We start from the raw sequence: 17048 nt of genomic DNA, 5'->3' as shown, positions 1-17048 counted from the left end.
GAGAGTTTTCCATCTGTTTTTCCCTTTGATTTCAGATCTGAGCTACCTGTGAAGCACAAAGTGTCACCTCTTCCACTCTAACCTGAGTGTTACAGAAAGATCAGTGGAAGGCTAGAAATAAAGACTCTCCTACAACCAAAAAATGGAGAACCATCTAATTACCCTTCTAATAGGAACCAGTTAAATCATCTGGTAAATGCACATAATGGAACTGTTGCAGCTTTACAATGTTGACAGAAATCCACACTAATTCATAATAAAACTAATGGCATGATCTCACTTGTGAGAAACAGCTTATGTGAACTTTCCTACAAAGTCATTTTCATCTATTTTCTCAAAAGGTGTAAGAAACATATATACCTCTACCATCATGTCCATGCTATCAATAAAGACATTTAGAAATACTCACCATTCTGGATTTTATTGTTGCTTCTTGTATAACAGCTTTCGTTATCTACTTTTATTGACGATTCCTTTAAATTCTGTGAGTGACAACCTAAAGTTGAAGGTTCTACCTTTTTGTCTGCACACCTGTTAGGGCTGTCACTACTGACGTCAGCTTTTACTTCTGGTTTATTTGACAGGACATCAGATGTGGAAGGTGCATGTTCTAGGTGCTTCTGCAGTTCAGGAGTATGGGCAATGTCCGATCCTTCCTTAGAAGAAGCCTTTGTGGACAAGCACTCCTTCGGGAGGTCAGTCAGTGGCTGTGGAACACATTCCAATGTGCTTTCCTGACCAGCACTTGTGTTCGGCTGGTTACAGCTGCCTTTTGGCTCACTCGGAATTTTCAGGTCTCCCGTTCCCATCTGGGAGGACTGGGAAGAAAGCAACGCTGCTTTACAGAGCACATCTGCTTTTGTTCTCAGTACTTCAGGCTTCATATTCAGACAGGAAGAAAGCTCTTCTGGTAAGCTCTGCTTATGACATCTGAAAAAGACAGCATGAGAAACTAGCATCCTGGCCTTTTGTAATCTCTCCCATACCATCCCAAAACAACTGCTGTTCCCTGAAGCAGCCAGCATAAAAGAAAAAACAGCCTATGTTTGAAAAGGGTGGATAGGTTTCGGTGAACTTGAGTTAAAAGTAATCAGTCTACAGCTCTGTAAAAATACCTTAAACACAGAAAAATGCAACGCAAAATTCTCCGAGTCCTGGCTGCTCCACTTCAGATTGAACATCCCATTCCTGCATCCAGGGAGGCAGCAAATGATGGCTCAAGTAGCTGGGCCCCTGCCACCCATGTTAGGGGTCCTGGCTTCAGCCTGGCCCAGGCCCGGCTGTTGTGGACACGTGGGGAATGAAACAGAGGATGGAAGATTGATTTCTCTCTCAGTTTCTGTCACTCTGCTCTTCAAATAGATTAACTTTTTTTTTTTTTTTAAACTTATTTATTTACTTTAGAGGCGGAATTACAGAGAGAAGGAGAGATAGAAAGCTCTTCCACCCGCTGCTTCACTCCCCAAATGATTGCAACAGCTGGAGTTGGGCCAATCAAAAGCCAGGAGTTTCTTCCAGGTCTCCCACATGGGTGCAGGGACCCAACCACTTGGGTTATCTTCTACTGCTTTCCCAGGCCATTAACAGAGAGCTGGGTTGGAATAGGGGCAGCTGGGACTTGAACTGGCACTGGCTTTACCTGCTGCACCATAGTGCTGGCCCCCAAATCATTTAAAAAAAAAAAAAAAAGATTATTTATTTGAAAGGCAGAGTTAGAGATAGAAGGAGAGGCAGAGAGAGAGAGAGGTCTTCCATTTACTGGCTCACTCCCTAAATGACCTCAATGGCCAGAGTTGGGCTAATCCGAAGCTAGGAGCTTCTTCAGGTCTCCCACACAGGTGCAGGGGCCCAAGAACTTGGGCCATCCTCTACTGCTTTCCCAGGCCATAGCAGAGAGCTGGATTGGAAGTGAGGCAGTTGGGACTTAAACCAGTGCCCACATGGGATGCCAGAACTGCAGGCTGAGGTTTTACCTGCTACGCCACAGCACCAGCCCCTGAAATAAATAACTCTTAAAAAAAAAAATTCACCTTCATGGTAGGACAATGCATTAAGGTAAAAATCTTAAAATGTGTATGCATATTAAAAATCTTAGAAATCCTCTAAGGCGTTTACACAAACTAAATTAAAAACTAACTATAGGGGCCGGTGCTGCGGTGCAGTAGGTTAATGCCCTGGCATCCCATATGGGCACTGGTTTGAGACCCAGCTGCTCTACTTTTCTTTTCTTTTTTTGACTGGCAGAGTTAGTGAGAGAGAGAGAGACAGACAGAGAGGTCTTCCTTTTTCCGTTGGTTCACCCCCCAAGAAGACGCTACAGCCAGCGCGTTGCGGCGGGCGCGCTGCACCGATCCAAAGCCAGGAGCCAGGTGTTTCCTCCTGGTCTCCCATGCAGGTGCAGGGCCCAAGCACTTGGGCCATCCTCCACTGCACTCCCGGGTCACAGCAGAGAGCTGGGCTGGACTGGAAGAGGAGCAACCGGGACAGAATCCGGTGCCCCGACCGGGACTAGAACCCGGTGTGCCAGTGCCGCAGGCGAAGGATTAGCCTAGTGAGCAGTGGCGCTGGCTCCCAGCTGCTCTACTTCCGATCCAGCTCTCTGCTGTGAACTGAGAAAGCAGTAGAAGATGGCCCAAGCCCTTGGGCCCCTGCACCCGCTGGGAGACCTGGAAGAAGCTCCTAGCTCCTGGCTTGGGATCAGCGCAGCTCTGGCTGTTGCGACCATCTGGGAAGTGAGTGAACCAATGGATGGAAGACCTCTCTCTGTGTAACTCTGACTTTCAAATAAATAAATAAATCTAAAAAAAAAAAAAAAAACCCACAAAACTAACTTCAGACTAGCAGCAGCATTAAACTCTGTCCTGCTACGAATAGTATGTAACCAGCCCTAACAGTGAGTAAGTTCATTCTTGTTGGGTGCATGATCAAGATCTAAAGCTAATAATACAACACCCAAGAATATTAGGGATATCCTTGAAGAACTTTTGTTTCTCTGAAATTCATCCTAGAATTCTTTTCTCAGCAAAACAGAAAGTCCTTTCTTTTCTATCACACTTCCTCCTTCCACCTCTAACAAAGGATTTCACCTTGGAGAAGGATTTCTCATTTAAGCACTTAGATCAGAAACCTTTGCTTGGATATTACTAAACTTCCCACTGTTCCCTCTATTTCAAAAACAGTTCCTCCTTCATTTGACTGGCCCGTGGCTATCTTCCAAGCTTTGTCCCAGGACACTCACTTTTTCCCCCACAATGAACCAATGAGTTCAGCCACTCTCCCACCTTCTGTGGCTGTCTTCCCAACCCAGCTTCTTTGTTTTTTGTTTTTTAAGATTTATTTATTTACTTCAAAGTCAGAGTTACAGAGAGGAGAGCCAGAGAGAGAGAGAGAGGTCTTCCATCTGCTGGTTCACTCCCCAAATGGCCGCAATGGCCAGAGCTGTGCCAATCTGAAGCCAGGAGCCAGGAGTTTCCTCCGGGTCTCCCACGTGGGGGCAGGGGCCCAAGGACTTGGGCCATCTTCTATTGCTTTCCTAGGCCATAGCAGAGAGCCGGATCAGAAGAGCAGCAGCCAGGACTAGAACCGGCGCCCATAAGATACCAGCAGTACAGGCAGCGGCCTTACCCACTACGCCACAGCACTGCCACCCAACCAAGCTTCTATGCCAGTCTCTCTGACCCACATCAACTGCTTATACAGGCCACCACTCCTCTTAAGAGATTCTTCCCTTAAAAACCCTCTGTCAACCTTGTACCTGCTTTCAACCTCTGGTTAAACTATACATTTCTATTCTTTTTTTTTTTTTTTTTAAGATTTATTTATTTGAAAGAGATACAGAGAGAGAGAGAGAGAGAGAGAGAGAGAGAGAGAGACAGAGAAGTCTTCCATCCACTGGTTCACTCCCCAGATGGCTGCAAACGCCAGAGATAGATCTATCTGAAGCCAGGAGCAGCTTCCCCGTCTCCCACGTGGGTGCAGGGGCCCAAGGACTTGAGCCATCTTCCATTGCTTTGCCAGGCCATAGCAGAGAGCTGGATCAGAAATGGAGCAGCCAGGACTAGAACCAGTGTCCATATGGGATACTGGCACCGCAGGCAGCAGCTTTACTTGCTATGCCTCAGCGCCAGCCCCAAACTATATTTCTTAGTCATTTTCCTCTCCTGTAAACTAGTAATAATGCCACCTAAGTTATTGCTTTCTCATTCCTATTCTTTTTTTTTTTTTTAAAGATTTATTTACTTAGAAGAGTTACAAAGAGAGAGGAGATAGGAAGGAAGAGCGAGCGAGAGAGAGAGAGAGAGAGAGAGAAAGAAAGGTCTTTCATCCACTATTCACTCCACAATTGGCTGCAACAGCTGGAGCTGCGCCAATCCAAAGTCAGGAGCCTCTCCCTGCATGTGGGTGCAGGGGCCCAAGGACTTGGGCCATCCTCCACTGCTTTCCCAGGCCTGCTACGCCACTGCGCCGGCCCCTTTTATTATTCTTAAAATTTCCTCTGTCACATTTCTTACCTGTACTACGGGACAACTCACCTCCAGGCAGAGGAGAATCACCACCCCACACACACTGTAACACTGTTCCCCTTTTCTCCACACTCCCACTGACCCAGTCTTCTAGACAACCAACATGCTCTCTTTCCCTGGACAGTGAACACCTACAGATGTCAGTAGAATTTCAAGGAATCCTCTGCAAACATTGTCAAGTGAAGAAAACTGCTGTTTTCTCACACCCCTTCACTTCTGTCACGTTCTCTGTGTTCTTCCACATCCTTTCCTCACTTTTCAGCTCACAAGACATTCATCATTCTTTCCTTTTGGACACTATAACAAAAAATCTCGCTGGGACAACCTGAGACGAATGAACCAAGGCTAAAATAATTTTTAAAGTTATTATGATTAAGCATCTGTAACACTACTCACCCTTGAGGAATTTTCGCTCCAAGATTAGGTGGAGAGTTGGCAGCCTGGGGAGTACTTTGCTGTCGTGGGTCCTTACTAGGTGGAGTTGCTGCAGTACAGCCAAGCAGTATCTCCTTAAAAACTGTGGTGGGGACAGACTGTACAGGACACATACTGGGAGAGGCCTAAAAGACACCAAACCAACAAACAATAAAAGGAAAGTCCCTCAGTGGGGAATTACCAAGTGTTAACAAAATCAAGATTATGTGCTTTAATACTAAGAAACCCAAATGCCAGAACCAAACCAAAAGACAGTAAAACAAGTGATAGATCACAAAATTAGGGACTAATTTCTGAAAACTGTCTTCCTGTAAAAGATCATAAGCTGGTCTTTCTCAGATCTCTCAATCGCTCTGCCAGGGAAGTGCGGTTGTGTGGTGATTACTCTGCTAATACAACGTACAGAAATGCACTTCTCAGTGACAGTCTCGAATGGCGGCAGCTTTACCTGCATTCACTTTCACTTGACTGCCCACCACGCACTTACTGCGTAGAGTAGGCAGGAGACCAGACCACATGGGACTCTGACAGGCAGTGGTGCCTACTGGATACCAACAGAAGCCAGCGCGATTAGGGTTGAGGATACAGTTCTGGCTCTTACGTGCTGATCAAGTCACAAACGTCACCCCAAGCTGCAAGAAATATCAAGTTATGACAGGCCAGTGGGACAAAGTTGGGGACACATGGATCCCTGCTCTTTTCATATAATTTTGTACTCACAAAATATAAATATTAAACCCACTTACCAGTCTATATCATCCCTAAAAATAAACTCCCCAGCATGGAAAAAGGAAGAGATAAACTCAAGCCAACTAAATAATCCACGGCTGAACTGGATGAAATCAATTACTCATCTTCACCAGCCTCTTTAAATGTGCTTGAACTTCAAGTCACATACCTTTCTCAATTTGTCTATCTATAAAACAACCTTTTACCCTATCACCAAATATAAACTCTAGAAACGCCCAAAAAAATAATAATTATCAAAGTTTTGGCATAGCTTCAACTCATTTTCAAATACTAAATTATCAGATCATCTTCTATACCATTTTAGTCAACTCAATTATGACTATTAGCCTATTAGCTTAGTATTTGCCAAAATATGTTTTTGCTTTTTCTTTTGGGGGGGGGAGGGTTGTTGACTATATCCTTGGGATAGTTAATTTTATCTCTTTGGCTTTAGTTTTCTAACTTCTCCCCCCAACATAACATTAATTTACTAATATCAGCATTAACTAACATTAATATATCAACATTAGCACCCCTATAACAGCAACATTACCATTAATAATTATTTCATATTTGCATTATGAAATATGCCAACAGTATAAGCAATACTGGGCAAGTAAAATTTACTATTAAACAACAGTAACTTTTTAATGATTAAGAGCCTATACAAATCACATATGGAATGCTTCACAAATTTGCATGTCCTCCTTGCACAGGGGCCATGTTAATCTCAGTACTGTTCCAATTTTAGTATACGTACTGCCAAAGTGAGGATTTGATTCTTTAAAAAGGGAAATTAAGAAAGTTTATTTCTGACCGGCGCCGTAGCTTAACAGGCTAATCCTCTGCCTTGCGGCGCGGGCACACGGGGTTCTAGTCCCAGTTAGGGTGCCGGTTGCCCCTCTTCCAGGCCAGCTCTCTGCTATGGCCCGGGAAGGCTGTGGAGGATGGCCCAAGTCCTTGGGCCCTGCACCCGCATGGGAGACCAGGAGAAGCACCTGGCTCCTGGCTTCGGATCAGCGAGATGCGCCGGCCGCAGCGGCCATTGGAGGGTGAACCAACGGCAAAAAGGAAGACCTTCCTCTGTCTCTCTCTCTCACTATCCACTCTGTCAAAAAAAAAAAAAGTTTATTTCTAAAATGTCCTTTTGACTATAATATTTTATAATACTTTATAACTGATAATCACAATTAAAAGGTTTCCCAAAGCTTAACTGCCAGATTTTGAAATACTTAGTCAAAGCTCACTGACACAGGCATCTCACACGTCTATCACCTTTCTTATTTGGAGTTTGTTTAGCGTTGATGCACTACACCTTCCCTTAAATTATTCTCCTGAGGCCAACACACTGAAGAAATTTGGATTGCAAACCTATGCATACATTTTCACCCTGCACAACACAGCCTCAACACCCATCAAGCTGCTCAAGTTAAAAAAATCCTGTGTCTCTCATTTCCCATATCCAATTAACAAACCAGTACATCCTGCATGTATTCCTCAAGGATTTACTCAATCTATGCATTTCTTCCTATACCACAACTAGAGTACACATCTTCTAACTGGCCTGACTTCCTTTCCATTCTTGCTCAATCCTCTGCTCAACAAGTGAAATTTACCACCGAGAAATCTTTCAAAGTGCACCAGAGGGGCTGAGGCATAGTAGGTAAAGCCGCCACCTGCAGCGTTAGTATGCCATATGGGCACCAGTTCAAGTCCTGGCTGCTCCACTTCTGATCCAGCTCCCTACTAAGGCACGTGGGAAAGCAGTGGAAGATGGTTCAAGTACTTGGGCCCCTGCACACATGTGGAAGAACTGGAAGAAGCTCCTGGCTCCTGGCTTCAGACCGGCCAAACTCCAGCCATTATGTCCAATTGGGGAGTGAACCAGCAGACGGAAGATCTCTCTTTCTCTCTTCTTCTCCCTGTATTTCTTCCTTTCAAAAAATAAGTGCCTGCCTGCCCATTCCTTGAAAGCTTCCAATTTTACCACAAGAATAGCAAGGGGGCGGGGATCCCATCTGTCTGAGCTCACAGTTTACTGTAAACAAGCTACCTGATTATAGACCAGGTCTTTTGTTCTTATCTTGTAACTGAATGTCAAGCTGATAAATTTTTTTCTTCCCCAAAATTATGCTTAAAAACCCCAGTCCCAGTACCACCAGCCGCCCCCCCCCCCCCCCCGCCACTCTGGCTGGAAGTCCCTGACTTAAAATAAATCTTGCTTTTAAACCTTAAAAAAAAAAAATAGTGTACAAGATCACGGCCGCTAATGCCCACCACAACCCCATGTGGTCCAGTCTCCTGCCAATCCCCTCCTCTCCTTTCACTGCTCCATTTGCCCACAACACAACCCCAGTCCTTTCCTGCCCGAGCACGTGCTATTCCCTCTGCCTGAACAGTTTTTAATGCTGGCTGGTCTCACTACCTCACCCTCAAGTCTACTCAACTATCACCCCAGAATCTGATCACTCTTTCCAAAGTTGTGTCCCACAAGCCACCCTCTTACTTGCGGCCATGTTTTTACGTATCTTTTCCACAGAACTTATCACTATGAGAGCACCTTTTACTGTCTCCCCGCAACAGAATCTATATGCCTTAGGAGCAGAGGCCCTGCTCTTGTGTCCACTGTTAGACCTCAGAAAGCCAGACACGTGGCAGATGCTCATAAGACTGGTGGAAGGAATACATGAAAGAGTAAAAGCTGTTCGCACTTGGTATTTTTGAGTAGCTATAAACAAGTACGTCTTAAGAGTTACCTGAAGAGAAGGACAGTAGTAATGGGCACCAAGGCAGGTCAGTGTCTCACATAATAAACAGTCAATACACATTTGTTGGAAGAAACGGAGGGACAGAGGGAAGGTAGGAAGGGTCCTGTTGACAATGGTGACTCACCACACCAAGGGGAGGAGTTACAGGAGCAACAGCAGCAGCACAAGGCTAAGAGAACTGGGTGTTGGTGCTGGACCCCGACACTTCCTAGCAGATTACTCATGTATAAAATGAGTAGCAAAGCACACTGAGTACAGGGATCTGCTTTACCGCACAAAGCACACTGAGTACAGGGATCGGCTTTACCGCAGCCTCTGGCACGGAGGATCAGTTTCAGAGACCTGCTACCCCAGCACAGAGAAACAGTAACAATTTTCAGTTACATAACCATGTGTTAGAATTAGCATAGCGAAGGGTGCTTTTCCTGTCAACAACTGATGTGTATCCCTTTACAACTCTGCTAAGAGCTCAACAGGAACAATACTCCTGAGCCCCAAACCCGTCTCCACGAGCACACCTCTGCGCTGGCTCTGACTCAGCGAAGGGTCAAAGTTTCTTCTTACCTGAAGAGTTTTCCCTGAAGGTCTTCTATACCAGTCATGGCAATATTCCTCCCTGCCAGCAGATGGAGATAATATAATTGAGCACACGACAGTATTCTAACAAGGGCACTGCTGCTCGCATTCTTCAGCAGACTCCTTCCCATGAACTAAGCAATGTCATGAACTACGAGGAACAGTCTGCTAGGCAGGGAAGACCTTCAAGGAGCCAAACGTCACTGGCAAAGAGGTTTACCTTAGCCAAGTATTCACCAAGGCAGGCAAAGTCTTGCCTACCGAATCCTGCCTTCCGAAGTGCACCCTGAAGTAAACCCTGTGCCAGTTCAACAGACCTGAGAAGCGCCACACAGGGAGAATCGTCCCGGATGTGTCGCTGTACTCACCTTTCACTCACACATTTCAAGTAGCTCTTGCTTCCCCCCACTTCCTTTACCTCCACAGTCCTCAGCCAGGACAGTGTTCCCAAAACTTGCCTGACTGTAAGAATCACCCAGAACAAAAACTAAAATGTACTGTTGTGGAAAAATATTCACAAGTAAAGTGAGGAGGCCATGAACGAGTAGGTCTTTAGCCTTAAAAACCACAGCACAATAGGCCTCCATGACATATGAGATACAGGGGAAAAGTATCCAAAAAACGTGAACAGAGTGTCTCAGAGCACTACGAATGCAAGAGATGTTTCTTTTATTTACTATACTTTTCTAGGTGAACCAAAAACTTTAAAATGAGAAGAGCTATACTAATGAATTCCAAATTCTACCACTTCCAATTTCCTTTAGAATGAGAAATCTAGTACAGAGCTCAAGAGCTGAAACCTTTTTAAAACATCAAATTTAGTTCCTCAAGTTACATGCTGAAGTTACCAAAGTTCAGCCTTATTTTTTTAATAGCTTCAATTGTGCCCAACAATCCGTTCAATGGTAGACAAATTTACAGAACAGATAGTATGGCCAACACCCTGAGAGAGGAGTCATGCTCCCTGCTCTTCAAGTCAGGCACAAGGGGTAATTCATATATAGCTTTTTAAAAAGCATGTTTCATAGGCACCTCCTTAATGGTCATAAATGTACTTGCTCCATCAATAACAAACTTGATACTCTAAAGTAGCGACGCCTTTACAGGAGGCCCCCAGGGGCCGCAGTCCTGCCCACATCCCAGGTTAACTGCTCTGTTGTCATTCCTCCTCCCTGATCCCCTCACCAACACACCCCCTGCCTATTTACACTGACACATTCACCATGATAGGCAACCACCAACCCATTTCTCCAAACTGGTCTTTACTACCTCTACCCTTGATTGCTAATAACTTCTCCAGTATCAAAACCTGGCCAGTTATTATCCTACCTGGCCTCTCTCTCAGCTTCTAATACTGTGTATTACTTGGTGGTATTAACTTTAAGATGCAATTATCATTTACTTGGCATCCTGTTTATAGATGATTCTACATTACTTCCCAGAGTCTTCCTACCCCTATTCTCTTCTGAAACAGGAATCCCTTACTCCTGCCAACTCTGCCCTTTTCTATAGTGGAAAATTACTCAATACCATAAATGACCACTTGACTTGAGTTTACTAAGTCAGAATCAAGATAAAATTGTCACGTTCTATGAAGCAGGCATTCCATTTGTTCTTCCTCAGCCCTAACACCTGATCTTCCACCAAATCCAATTAATATTGCTTTCTGAATGTTCTCACTGCCTCAGTTCAGGTCTGTTTATGGCAGACAAAACCACTAATCTAACTCGTGCCCTTGTTTCCATTCTCACCACCTTCCCTCATCCATCTATGAAGTTCAAGTCAATCTCCTTAATTCAAAGCCCTTGAACACCATGAAGATGCTCTACAAATCCATCCATAGGAGAAAACTCAACTTCCTTTACACTCACTGTCTCCCCCCACCCCAGGCCTCCTGTGCTCCAGTCACAATGCGCTTGGGCAAATGGGACATACTCTCTCACTCTGAGAGTGTTTGTCCAGGTTATCTCCTGAAGCACCTGCACAGCTCCTGCTCACAGCAGCTTGTCCCTGGAGCCTGTGAGTCCTTTGGAAGTCTGCCTCCCTCACTGAACTACAGATTCTTTGAAATAAGGACTCTAGGACCAAGAATCCAACACAGAGAATATTCAATATTTCTGGTTTGTTGGATGGAGGTGCTTGAAATTACCTTATGAACTTTAAGGAATAAAATGGAAGGCAGTAACACTACTTTCCATAATTAACTGTTCATTTTTCCTAAACAACCCAAGCCTATACTCTTGGAAGACAACTTTTAGATGCCTTGATTTACAAAGCTTCTGGTCAAAGTATCCGAGTTCCTGTTGTGTGCAAAAGGCTCAGGAGGGCCATCAGTCACTGCAGATTTGTAGTGCTTTGTGCGGCACAGTGCTTGCTTTGGTTCTTGTGGACACTGCAGTCCAGCCTGCCCTAGATCCTGAAGCCTAGATTCATTCTTTCACCCACACGCCTTCCAATTTCTCCTTGCCCTACTCCCTAAGACCTAATGATTCTCTCTCAAATGCTGTCAACAATCTTCATACAATCTTGGTCAATCTTAAAATTCTAAACTCCAACCTGAAGTGAAGTAGTCTAAGAGTGTTTTCGATAATTACCATACAGGAAACTGTACACATGACACAAGTGTACTTAGGTATCTCAGTTGTGTAAGTGATTTGTCCTAATGACTAAAAACACCTTTAGGGGAAATAGGCTTAAGTTTCTGAGTTCAAATCCCAACTATTTCACAACAGAATTAAATCTGGCACTGAACTCATCAGGCATTCATAGAAGCCTGTATTTTTCTGAGCAGAAATTAGTAATGAGAAACCAGCCACTTCCTTGGAAAAACCAGTATATTTATCTACTCAATCATAAATGATCAAATCCCTTATCCTTGAGGAGGTAAGGGTCCTATTTCGACACCCAACCTCCTGGGAATTATGTAAGAGGAGTCCTCCCCTCTTCTCATGCCAGGCATCCTTCCAACGTGACACATGTGACTGCATTTACCTTCCAAAACACCTCCATGTGGTGAAACTATCTAACCTATCGAGGATTCCCAGCAAATATAAAAAACATGAAATACTGTTTTACACACAAAAAACTGTGAACCAGAAACTTATATTATCTCCATCTGCTTGAGTATAGAAAGTATGGCCAAGATCTGGAACTTGAAACATGAAGAGACAAAGCAGCACAGAAGAGCAGAGCTGTATGACTTCTAAGAAGAATGGCTGCACGCTGTCCAGCTAAGGAAAGCTCTACACAAGTCTCAAAAATCAATCCAAGTTACCTCAGAGCAAGGCTTGGCCTGTTTGGAAATCAGGCTTCCATTATTCTCTGAAGACTTGCGTTTTACAGCTCCCATTCTTGTAGGATTACCTAAAACATGAAACAACTAGGTAAGTTGGCTTCTCTGCTTCTCTTAATATGGGAAGGAGGAAAGGGAAAAGAAATATCTTAATGTATCTTACCACATGCCACAAAGTTATCATGTACGACTTCAACGTGAATCAGTGATGGATCCACAATCTTCAGTGCTGGAACCTTAAAAAGAAAAGAAACTTAGAAAACTTAAAATGCTCAGGAATATTAGCGTCATTAACATGACAACAGGGGCTTCTGGTAAGACAAAGATTACTTATGATTCTTTAAAAACAAATGGGATTATTTTTATTCTGCTCTAGTTTGTTATAAGGTTTAGCTCCTAGATCATAAATCCTTTGCGTAGTTATCTCATCCTGCCAAGAAGTTAGGAAGTGCAGTGATGATTGTCCTTACCTCCTCACAGCTGACCTGAAGAGTTTTTGATGCTGGGTTTCCATTTATTACGGTTGCTGAAAACCACTGGGTAGAGGGGTCCAAGCTATAAATTTTTACTTCTGAACCAACCAAGTTTTTGTCACCTTAAGAAAGAAAAAATTACTTAGACCAATCTGCATTATCTACCAACAGCACCATCAGCCAGGACAATATTTTTCTAAGTCTTTAAAAAATGCAGTAGACAAATGAAACATTAAATGATTTCAATAAGACGTTTTAGCAAAGCTGGGAGAAAACTTCAACTTCCAAAAGCTCCACTTTCTTACATCATTTTAAACACAGTAAATTCCATGTTAAAATATAGCTGAGCTTTTTAAACATTTACCTTACAGTTTCATACATTTTATGAACTTTTCAAGTTTGAAGTTTTAGAAAATATTAGTTAAATCTTTCAGTCATCTAATTCCATAGGGAAAGCAACAGAAAAACATTTTTTTTTCTTTTTTTTTTTTTTTACAGGCAGAGTGGACAGTGAGAGACAGACAGAGAGAAAGGTCTTCCTTTTTCGTTGGTTCACCCCCTAATGGCTGGTGCGTGCACCATGCTGACCCGAAGCCAGGAGCCAGGTGCTTCTCCTGGTCTCCCATGGGGTGCAGGGCCCAAGCACTTGGGCCATCCTCCACTGCACTCCCGGGCCACAGCAGAGAGCTGGCCTGGAAGAGGGGCAACCGGGATAGAATCCGGCGCCCCAACCGAGACTAGAACCTGGTGTGCCGGCGCCGCAGGTGGAGGATTAGCCTATTGAGCTGTGGTGCTGGCTGGAAAAACATTTTTAATTTTTAAATTTTAGAAATGCTTTAAAAATTTTTAGAAAAAAATAAAACTTCAGGGAGAAAATAAGTCAGGACTAAACCCTAGCTTCTTACAAACTAATCATTGGTTAACGCATGAACTTTCACTATTCACATACCTTGTAAAAGATGGCTCTCATCTAAATGTTTCACAATCAAAGCTTGAAATTCTTTACTGACATTCTGATTATCCGTAAGGGAAAGTCGAAGACTATTTACGTCCTATAAAATGAGAGAGCATTGTATTTTAAGGTAACAAGAACAGTTTTTAAAATTTTAGCGGCTATTTCATCATTTAATCAGATGGTTGAATGGTTAATTAACTGGCCATCTGGTGGCACCAGACCACGGCAATTCTACTGAACTGGACAGAACGAAAAGTTGGAAACCCTCAAACAATCACAGGCATCCCAAGCCAGGACCATGAAAATTACTAAGAATGACTTAAAGCATAATTTTAAACGTAATTTAGCTAGCCAGTTGAACTGAAAAACACTCTGTATCCCAAACACTGGGGAGGGGGCGATCACAGATCAAAATCCAAAAAGCAAAAGACACACAGATAGAATACATCTGTCTTTACATGTCTTATCAATTCATTAAAACCGCTATTTTTAACAAAGAACTCATTTCATCCATCCTTGTTTAACCTAGCTAGTATTCCAAATGTGTTATTCTCTACAAAAGGTAAGGGAGGCAGGAGGACAAACAGAAAATGTCAATGAACAGGCTAAGGCTTCAGAGTAAACCAGTTTTGAAACACTGAGTTCTTGGCAGCAGCTTCATTCTTGGCACCACTCCACAGATTTCTGGCTTTGTGTGCACACGCAGCTATGATAAATGTATACAGAAACTGTCAACAGACACAACCTGCCAAACCCAAATTCAAGCAGGGCAAAGAAAAAGCAATGTTAAAAGTACAGAAGCCCTTCCAATACCTAGCCTCAATGCTTTCCTGCCACTGTGAAATTTTCATAAGAAATTATCATATATGAGCAAGGTCCAGGAGCCCAAATGTTGTGAAGAAAAAGGTAGGAGTTTCACAACACAATCAGAAAGGTTTACAATTATACACACACACACACACACATCAATTCTTATTATTTGAAGTGATATCGTTTCTAAAAACACTGAATTCATGCAGACAGAATCATTGTCCTGGAGGAAATACAGAGTTAGGCCTAGTTAGCCTCTGGTCACAGCATTTTCTTCAACCAACCAACACATAACCTTGTTTAATGAGAGACTGTGTTGAAAGACACCTTATGTAATAATGCACACTGCTGATCTATTAACCTCAAACTCATGGCCGAGATTACTCGAGCTAAATCAAGTTATTTAACACATGTGTTTCCTTGAGACATATCATAGGCTCCTTCTGCTAAGGAAACTCAGATAAGAGCACTTCAGCACTACTTGAGAGGGTTTTTTTTTTTTTTTTTTTTTTTTTAATTTAAAAGACAGACAGACAGTGAGAGAAAAGAGAAAGAATGCTCCTATTTGTGGGTTCACTCTTCAACTGCCCACAATAGTCCTGAGACCAATGCTGGGAGCTAGAATGCAACCCACCTCTCCTATGTGAGTGGCAAGGACCCAGTTACTGGGGGCATCACCACTGCCTCACAGGGTCTGCGTTAGCAGGAAGCTGAAATCAGGAGGAGAGCTGGATATGAAACCCAGTACTGGGACATGGAACAATTTAACTGCTAGGCCAATCGCTCTACCCCTTGAAGACCATTTTTTTTTCTTCCTGATTTTTATCTGAAAGGCAGAGAGAGAGATCTTCCACCTATTAGCTCATCCCCAAATGCTCATAATAGTCAGGTCTGGGCCAGACCAAAGTCAGGAGCCCTGAACCCAACCCACGTCTCCCATGTGAGCGGCAGTAACCCAAGTACCAGCCCAAGATCTGCTGCTTCCCAGAGTATACACAAGCAGTCAGCTGGAGAGAGAATTCAACCAGGCTCTCCAATATGGGATGTGAGCATCCCAATGGCTTCTTAACCACTATGCAAAACGGTGAGACAACACACACAAACACACATGGCACAATGTGGCTCTACATATACTGCAATAAAAAGGGCACTTGTTCACAGCATGAGAACTGAAAGAAGGTAAAACATCAGCATGTCACTTATTTGACCTTGGCTGGGAACCTACATTAGGCAAATCAGACTGTTCACCACTTTGCACGTCTGTGATCTATAAATAACCTCGAGTATGTAGGAGTTACAAATATATTTTAGCAAATAGGCAAATTCACAAACATCTGTGAATAATGAGGACTAACTGTATGTACAAAGGATATTCAAGAAGTTCATGGGGGGCAGGTGCAGTGGCATAACGGGTAAAGTTACCGCCTGCAGCACCGGCATCCCATATGGGCACTGGTTCAAGTTCCGGCTGCTCCACTTCTGATCCAGTTCTCTGCTATGGCCTAGGAAAGCAGTAGATGGCCCAAATCCTTGGGCCCCTGCACCCACGTGAGAGATCTGGAAGAAGCTCCTGGCTCCTGGCTTTGGATCGGCCCAGCTCCAGCCGTTGTGGCCATCTGCAGAGTGAACCAGCGGATGTAAGACCTCTATCTCTGCTTCTCTCTGTAACTCTGCCTTTCAAATAAATAAATAAATAAACCTTTTAAAAAAAAGTTGTTCATGGAAAAATGTCTACTACAAAAAAAATTATGCATGAATTTCAAAATGTTGCACCAAAAAGAACTTATTTTAAAATCATATTCTCTTGTACGACAGTGTCATTTTAAAAACAAGCAAAAAGAATTTATTTATGTATTTGAAAGGCAGAGTGACAGAGAGAAAGGGGAAAGACAGAAAGAGATCTTCCTTCTGCTGGTTCACTCCCCAAATGGCCACAACAGTCAGGACTGGACCAGGCTGAAGGCAGGATCCTGTTACTCATCCTGGTCTCCCACATGGGTGGCAGGAGCCCAGGCACTTGGGCCATCTTCTGCTGCCTTTCCAGGTGCATCAGCAGGAAGCTGGATCAGAAGCAGAGCAGTGGGGACTCAAACCTGCTCTGATATGGGATGCTGGCATTGTGGGTGGTGGCTTCACCTGTTGTGCTGCAACACTGGTGCCATCTTATTTAAAGATTTATTTTTATTTATTGGAAAGGCAGAGTGACAAGAGGGAGGAAAATATCCTGCATATGCAGGTTCACTCTCCAAATGACACCAATACCAGGGGCTGGACCAGGCCAAAGCCAGGAGCCTGGAACTCCACCTGGGTCTCCCACGTGAGTGGTAGGGGTCCAAGTACTTGGGCCATCGTCCACTGCCTTCCCAAGGGTATTAGCAGAGAGCTGGATAGGAAGCGGAGCAGCTGGGACTCAAACCTACCCCAATATGGAATGCTGGCATTGTAGGCAGTAGTTTAACCCACCATACCACAATGCTAGCTCTGAAA

The 17048-nt window shown here is 43.7% G+C and overlaps 1 protein-coding gene and 1 pseudogene across 3 annotated transcripts in view; both read right to left on the bottom strand.

Moving 5' to 3' along the window:
- The window catches only part of KDM3A (lysine demethylase 3A), a 56048-nt gene that overhangs the window by 26449 nt on the left and 12551 nt on the right, over positions 1–17048 (bottom strand). For 2 of the 3 annotated variants that reach the window (XM_062209808.1, XM_062209809.1), the window contains exons 5-11: positions 16110–16235; positions 13746–13848; positions 12794–12918; positions 12487–12559; positions 12306–12394; positions 4920–5083; positions 410–930 (exon numbers count right to left, since the gene is read on the bottom strand). In XM_062209808.1, coding sequence (XP_062065792.1) covers positions 410–930; positions 4920–5083; positions 12306–12394; positions 12487–12559; positions 12794–12918; positions 13746–13848; positions 16110–16235 — 1201 coding nt within the window. The remainder of the gene's footprint in view (positions 1–409; positions 931–4919; positions 5084–12305; positions 12395–12486; positions 12560–12793; positions 12919–13745; positions 13849–16109; positions 16236–17048) is intronic. The other variant, XM_062209810.1, reaches the window with a different exon arrangement.
- LOC133773074 (U6 spliceosomal RNA) lies at positions 6359–6458 on the bottom strand (annotated as a pseudogene).

Source organism: Lepus europaeus, chromosome 13 (assembly GCF_033115175.1).
Source record: "Lepus europaeus isolate LE1 chromosome 13, mLepTim1.pri, whole genome shotgun sequence".
Lineage (NCBI taxonomy): Eukaryota > Metazoa > Chordata > Mammalia > Lagomorpha > Leporidae > Lepus > Lepus europaeus.
Note: the sequence above shows the minus strand (reverse complement) of the source record. Positions and strands in the feature narration are given on the sequence as shown.